The sequence below is a fragment of the Oncorhynchus mykiss genome, unplaced genomic scaffold (genome assembly GCF_013265735.2).
Source record: "Oncorhynchus mykiss isolate Arlee unplaced genomic scaffold, USDA_OmykA_1.1 un_scaffold_377, whole genome shotgun sequence".
Classification (NCBI taxonomy): domain Eukaryota; kingdom Metazoa; phylum Chordata; class Actinopteri; order Salmoniformes; family Salmonidae; genus Oncorhynchus; species Oncorhynchus mykiss.
The window spans coordinates 117,173-125,083 of NW_023493824.1; the positions used below are offsets into that span (position 1 = coordinate 117,173).

General features: G+C 42.1%; 1 protein-coding gene across 2 annotated transcripts; it reads right to left on the minus strand.

Moving 5' to 3' along the window:
- Positions 1 to 1,254: 1,254 nt before the first annotated feature.
- On the minus strand, positions 1,255 to 5,476 carry LOC118953955. Of its 2 annotated transcripts, XM_036973982.1 has the most exons (4): positions 2,985 to 5,476; positions 2,780 to 2,858; positions 2,078 to 2,197; positions 1,255 to 1,473 (listed from the first exon to the last, which is right to left on the minus strand). In XM_036973982.1, exons 1-4 carry the CDS (start codon positions 5,199 to 5,201, stop codon positions 1,319 to 1,321), a joined length of 2,571 nt encoding a protein of 856 aa, XP_036829877.1. In that variant the 5' UTR covers positions 5,202 to 5,476; the 3' UTR covers positions 1,255 to 1,318. The 2 variants fall into 2 exon arrangements, with proteins under 2 accessions (XP_036829877.1, XP_036829878.1); XM_036973983.1 differs by lacking the exon at positions 2,078 to 2,197 and having other exon boundaries at positions 1,288 to 1,473; positions 2,985 to 5,473.
- Positions 5,477 to 7,911: the final 2,435 nt, after the last annotated feature.

The window sequence follows — 7,911 nt, forward strand, 5'->3', positions numbered from 1 at the left end:
TCTAGGGTTTTTGTATGTTTATGGTGTTGTTTACAGGTCTAGGTGTTTTGTATGTCTATGATTGCCTAGATTGGTTCTCAATTAGAGGCAGCTGTTTATCGTTGTCACTGATTTGGAACCATATTTAGGCTGCCATATTCCTTGGGTCATTTGTGGGTGATTGTCTATGTGATGTTGCATGTTTGCACGCAGTGTTGATAGCGGTCACGTTGTTATTTTGTTTGTTTAGTGTACTTTGTGTTCATTCGTCTTACATTAAAAGTATGTATTCACTACGACGATAGTGACAGTTACTTATCTTGAAATTGTTATATGCAAGGACGAAAACACGAGTGAATTGAACTTTAACCCCATTGAGAAAACAAAGAAGAAATTGAACCTCTGGTTGATGAGAGATATTTAGTTATATGGTCGGGTTTTATTATCCAACGCTGAAGGGTTATCCAGGTCGGTTTATGTCTCGTTATCACTTGACTTACCCCCTAAAATTGTAAAGGACTTAGATAAGATTATTTATAGTTTTATTTGATATCCACAAAAATGATGTGGATATATTGAAGCAACATCTCAAGACATCAGTCAGAAAGTTAAAGCTTGGTCGCAAGTGGGTATTCCAAATGGACAAGCATACTTCCAACGTTGTGGCAAAATGACTTAAGGACAACAAAGTCAAGGTATTGGAGTGGCCATCACAAAGCCCTGACCTCAATCCTATAGAAAATGTGTGTGCAGAACTGAAAAAGCTTGTGCGAGCAAGGAGACCTACAAACCTGACTCAGTTACACCAGCTCTGTCAGGAGGAATGGGCCAAAATTCAGTCAACTAATTGTGGGAAGCTTGTGGAAGGCCACCCGAAACGTTTGGCCCAAGTTAAACAATTTAAAGGCAATGCTACCAAATACTAATTGAGTGTATGTAAACTTCTGACCCACTGGGAACGTGATGAAAGAAATAAAAGCTGAAATAAATCATTCTCTCTACTATTATTCTGACATTTCACATTCTTAAAATAAAGTGATGATTCTAACTGACCTAAGACAGGGATTTTTTTACGAGGATTAAATGTCAGGAATTGTGAAAAACTGAGTTTAAATGTATTTGGCTAAGGTGTATGTAAACATCAGACTTCAACTGTACCTAGAAGTGCACACTATTCTTATTTTTTTAAATGTATCTTAAAAGTAAAAGTAATATAGTCAACTATACAACTTCTACTACTACTACACTTTATATCATCCAATAATATATCATGAAAAACACTCAACATGAAGAATTAATGCAATTATGTTAATTTCAAATATTTATTTTGAAATATAGATTAGGTGCTCTTCTTTTTATAGCAGGAAGTAAAGGGACTGGAAAAGGCTTTGCCTATAGCTGAAAACATCCTGGAAATGAGCGAACGCTTCCTTGGTTTCTTCTTGGTGGAGCATACACTCTCTGTTTGGCAGGATTCTTGATCTTTGACAATTGCTGAAAAAAAAATGTAAACATAACATTTTCTTTAACTGACCCTAGTTAGTGTGAATAATTAGTATTGCATTATTATTATTTAAATTGTAATATTCTACATAATTTACAAATGTAGGCCGGCAGGTAGCCTAGCAGTCTCAATCCGCCTATTTAACGCAGAAGTGTTACATATGCCCCCCCCCAGGGCTTAGTGCCAAAAAAAAGGGGATAAAAACATGCAATATATATATATATATATATATTCGTCAACTTATATCTCTCAATTTAAGACAGACACTTCAGTTCCATGTAGTGAATCTGTTATTCAATGCGTTTGTATGGGCAAATAGCAGTAAGGCCGATACAAACCCCTCGGCCTAGACAGGGCTTAGACTCGTGTGGGTTAATTACAAAGGTGCAACTCGTGCTGGAGACAATAAAAGGCCACGCTAAAATGTGCAGTTTTGTCACACCACACAATGCCACAGATGTCTCAGAGACTGAGAAAAATAGGAGCAAGGAAAAACGCTGGTTGACTTGTTTTGAGGGAGCGTGCAATTGGCATGCTGACTGCAGGAATGTCCAACAGAGCTGTGGCCAGAGAATTAAATGTTTGTTTCTTTACCATAAGCCGCCTTCAATGCCGTTTTAGAGAATTTGGCAGTATGTCCAACCGGCCTCACAACCACAGACCAAGTATATGGCGTCGTGTTGGCTGTAGGGTTATGGGGTGGGCAGGCATAATCTACGGACAACGAACACAATTTCATTTTATCAATGGCAATTTGAATGCACAGAGATACCGTCACGAGATCCTTAGGCCCATTGTCGTGCCATTCATCCACCACCATCACCTCATGTGCATGGTAATGTATCGAAAGGCCTGCATACTCACCAGACATGTCACCCATTTAGCATGTTTGTGATGCTCTGGATTGACGTGTACAACAGCGTGTTCCAGTTCCCACCAATATTCAACAACTTCGCACAGCTATTGAAGAGGAGTGGGACAACATTCCATAGGCCACAATCAACAGCCTGATCAACTCTATGCGAAGGAGAAGTGTCACACTGCATGAGGCAAATGGTGATCACACCAGACACTGACTGGTTTTCTGATCCATGCCCCTACCTTTTTTTAAGGTATATGTGACAAACAGATGCATATCTGTATTCCCAGTCATGTGAAATCTATAGATAAGGGCCTAATGAACATATTTAAATTGACTGATTTCCTTATATGAACTGTAACTCAATAAAATCTTTGAAATTGTTGCATGTTGCGTTTATATTTTTGTTTAGTACACATTTGAGTGTATTGACTTACCTGTTTCACTGACGGCAGGGGTCTGGTTCTGGGAAGGTGTTGGAATGCAGTGGTTCTTCTTGTTGACCTTCTTTGTACACTGGGTAACAAACAGTCATTTGTACAGTAGGAGAAATTGCACACAAAAGGTATCAGTGTTTACCATCATACTGTACGTAATGAATAAAAATAATCTTTATAATTTGTATTTTGATGACATATGTACCTTTGGGTTGAGTCCACAGAGAGAGCTGAATCTTCCTCTCTTCTTTTCCTTTCTACCAGTTGTTGGAAGCCCAGAATTACCTACCTCGTCACTGCCAAGTGCATTGTGTGATGACAACTGGGTCATGGAGGGAGGTGAAGAGCTAGCCTCATTGCATTTAGTTAGTAGTTCCCTAGTTAATGATTTGACCAGGGCATCGTCAAATGCATAATCCGTTGACTTCATTGCAACCTGGAGCATCTTCTCTGACCCAAATTCTTGAAGAAGCCCCTTGTAGACAGCCTTGAAAATCTTTTTGATTTTCAGATTCTGGGGGTAGGCTTGAGTTGGTTCAAGGCCTGAGGTGCCACAGAACTCAGACAGAATCCTCTTTGTGAGAACTCTTGATGTTTCACCAATGTCAGAGGATTCCAGTAATGTGATAGGGGTGATCATTGACAGCAATCTAACAATCAGTAAAAGTACCAAAGAGGTGTAGTCATTGCTAGTGGAGTCAAATGATGCATGTGTATCAGAGTCCATGGCTGATGGAGTTGATGGATACACAGAGACACTACACATCTCCAGATCTTTGTTGTCCATCTTGGATTCCACCTCTCCTAAAACTTGAATATCCACAGTTCCACCGTTGTGTGTGCTGCTGCTGCCAGACAGAGAGGTTCTAGGCAATGATTTGGCACTAGACTGACGGCTAGTGGTCATGAGAGCCGGTCTGTCAGAGTCAAGTGTTCCAGCATCAGTTGGGGACAACCCATTGATTATGTTCATCAACTCTGATAATTCTTCTGATGAACTGGAGGCCACAGAACAGGTATCCATGACCTGATTGACCATTATATTGGTGAAAAGGCTCTTTGTGTCACAGTAAACCTGTGAGGAACTAATGGAGATGGCAGAAGAGCTCGGGATAAGCTGACTTGTGTCCTGCAGAGAACCATCAGAGATGACAGTTTGGCAGAAATCGGATCCTTGTGATGGTGGAGGAAGCCAGAAGACAATCTGCTGTAGCAGACGTTTTATTGACTCCGTAGCAAAGGAGTACACAAGGTCAGATGGAAACTCCCTGGATTCTTCAGAAGCATTCAATCCTGTCTTCAGCTTCAAAAGAATAGAGTCAGACACGCTCTTGCCAGCTGGCACAAAAAGAGCCTGGGGGGTGTTGTGACTTTTTATGAGCTCATAAACTTTGTCAGTGAGCTCATGTGAGAAGTTCTGAAGACCGTCCCTGGGGCTGAGTCTCGCAAGTCTTCTTGTAAAAGAAGTGACATCATCTGCAGTTGCTATGTGTTCCGTATCTTTTCTTGGAATGACCTCCATAACAGTGTTAACTATGGCAGAAATGGTTTGCCTTGTGTAATTTGTTGACCCTTGTGAATGAGTTGAGGAGTCACTCATATCAATGACCGAACTCCTAATGATAGGACAATAGATTTCAACAGGCCACTCATTGGGGACTGGAGTGCCTGGAAGAGAATTTGTAAAATCACTCTGGGACCCTCTGGTCATGGCAGAGGTGATGGACAGGGAGGACTTTGAGGAGGATGGCCGGTGTATCTCATTTCCATCAGTTCTCACCATGTCAACATCCTCCAACATGGAGCCCACGATGGAACAAGTCAAGAGGCCTTTCTCTGAGGTGCTCATCCTCTCTGACATAGACACTCTGCTCTGGATTGTCATCAGAGTCTGACTAATTAAGGTTTTGGAATAATTTACCATGCTGGTCTGGCTGCCTTCATGTTCACTGTAAGTCATTTGTGTAGAAGTAGCTGTTCTGCATATGGATTCGGCATGTTTGGGGGCCTCAACCACATTGTCTAGGAGGACCGGTTGTTGCTGGGCAAAAAAATCCTTGACCTTGGTGAACACATTGTTGAACAGGTTAACAGTGCCTGGCCAAATTATCTTTCCTTTCACATTGGCCCCGTTGTGAACACTGACAGGAAGGGTTGAAGCTGACAGGGATCTCTCTAACTGGCCAGACACTGAAGCATCAGACATTTTAGTCATCTGGGTGAAGCTATTAAGGTCTTTAGTGATGCTTATGACAATGTTGGATGCTGCAGAATTGGTGTGCAGAGAAGAGGTGAACAAAGATGGAGTTCCACTCTTCTGAAGGATTTTGACATCACTTTCATTACTGGACTCTACACTTCTACCATCAAGGTTGGTATTTACAATGCCAATTAACCCTGATTGAAGGATCCCACCAGCCATATGTGAGGCTTTAGTTTGAAACTCCTCAGTACATAGTTTGTCAAAGGCTGTGGATTTAAGACTTCTAGAGGATGCCTCCTCCTCAATATTGTTGATCTCACCATGCAAATTGTCCTGTGTATTGACAGCATAGTCATAAACAAATAATATGATTTGGAGGCGGCAAGGACGTCAATCTGAGAAACAACGGCATCCAAAAGCTTGGACAGGTCTTCTGTATCTCCTTTTAGGCTAGATATGCATTCCTCCATGGATTCCTCGGAGTGATACACAGTGAGGATCTGACTAATGACCTCCTTGGTACAGGTTTGAAGGTCTGCTTGGATTTCAAGAGAATCACTACTACAAGTCACCTGAGAATCTAAACTTTCACTAGGAGCCTGTTTGAGAGTCTCATTATGTATTGGTGTAACACCATCGATGACCTTTACAGAGTCTTGGCAGGGAGTGAGAAACCACCTCAGCATTTCTCGAAATCTATGATATATAATACGAGCAGCAGAAAGGGTGCTCACTTTTGACATTTTGAAATTTTCAGAGTCATGTGCCTGCATGGACTGAACAATAGTCTCCACATCTGTTACAAAAGTGTCCAGCAATTTAGATGCTTCCGAGTCTCCCAGTAAGCTGTTTGTAAAGGGGTTGACAGATCTCAGAGCTTCACTCACTGCCTTTCTAGCCTTTGTCTGGAAAGACACACTGGAGAGTTTCTTCATATTTATAACTGGAAGACTCTGGGTAGATTCACTGTTGGTGGTGCTGTCCTGCAGACCAAGTGGAAAAGTGAGATGGGAGAGACATTGTTCACTGTCTAACAACTCAGATGGTGAGGCGGAACAAGAACTGGTGAAATCATTCAAGTCAGACATGATGCCATCCACAAATAGAATGGCCTCCAGAGACTCTTCAGAATCACACTCTCCAACAGAAGATGAGAACTTCTCCATCACCTCAGTCTTATACAAGACTAGAACCTGGCTGGCAATCGCTTTTGCGGTGTCAAGGAGAACTTGGTCTTGCAAATACTTTTTGAGAGCCAAGAGAGGTTTTGGGGTCTCACTTTGTCCTTTTTGTTCATTCATAGATGAGGAGGTTATTAAAAGTGGTTTACAAGAAATGGAGTCCGATGTGTCAGCCTCACCATTACTGGAATGACCGATGTCCAGGCACAAAGTTGGAACCATTGTGAAAGAATCTTTTGTGCTCTCCACAAATGTACTTGCGAGATCCCCTTTTTCTGGACAGGTAAGGAGCCTCTTCAGCGTATTTTTCATGTCGTAGTAACAACCAACAGTGTAAGACCAGATCTTACTTTGATGGTTTTCAAGAAGGATCTGCTCACTCTGTGCAGGGGAGCAGGATGCCCTGATAGACTGGGTAAGATTGTCCATGTCTGAAACAAAGGTACTTACCAACTCAGAAGCCTCAGGGTCAATCATAAGGTCTCTGATCTCACCTATCCTAGGAGTTGGACTAGATGATGTAGTGCCAGAACAACATGATGCACAACCCCTGAATCTTTTAACGATCTCCCGGATCGATTCAGTGGCCTTGGTCTGAAACTCCTCAGTGAGTAGTCTGTCCATACTTTGTGTTGACAGACAAAGACTAGATTTGGTACCTTTGATATTGAGGTTGCTCTCTCCTTGTTTTAGCATCTCCTCAGGACTTTTACAAGCTTCAAGCCTCTTCATATGGTCAGCAACAACACAAAGCAGTTCCCTCTTGTCGGGTTCATTTTCCTCCTTATTGCTGAAGTTCAAAACAGTGCCACTGAGGGCTGTCATGACCTGTCCTGTTAAATGTGTCATATCCACCTCAACACCATCCTCTCTGAGAACAACACTCTGCTCAACACTCTTCCCATTAATGTACATCTGAAGTATGTTGGAAATGCCAGACACCATCTCCTCAACCCCTTGGTGCTGGAGACACCACCACTGCAAAAATGACAGGGGACATTCGCCCAGAGATGGGAGTTTGGATGGCCACAGAGATGATGGAATTTACTTTCTTTGACACTTCTCCAACAATAACCCGGGATAGACTTTGAGTGTCTACCTGGCCCTCTCTTTGGATACAGAGGACATTGTTCAGCGACTCTTTGAAGGAATCCTGGACACCAGTGAGGAGACTGTCCTCAGTGATCCCAAAAAAGTCACTGAGTGGCTCAGATGAAATAGACTCACCATCTCCCTGAGTATTTGGCAACAATGTCTGAGACCTTTGAGAATACAAAGCAAACATACAGCATTCCATATTCAATAGTGGATACTGTAGTCACATTAATGCATAATTCAGTAATCAATTAAATTGGTCATTAAGAGTAAACTGTAACACAGATAACAAAACATATTTTCACAAAATGGGTTATGAATAGTTATGAAAACGAATGACTGAACATACCCATTACGAGAGGAGCTTGATTTGGCCGTGCAAGACCTTGAGGATTTGCTGCTCCTCTCTTGCGAACCTTCAGGTTTGTGCTAGAGGATCTCTCTGATTCTGTCAGAGACTTGCCGGATACTGGAGACACATGGCTGTATATCCGTATACAAAACGGAAAATTGCAGGGATGATGACCTCCAGGATGGCCTCAGATACAAACCGCACAATCTCCAGGCACATCTCTGCAAGCAATGCCCTCATCACCTGTAGGATTCGAACAGTGTAGGTAGATTACGCATAGCCGGGCTCTGAAACCAAGCTC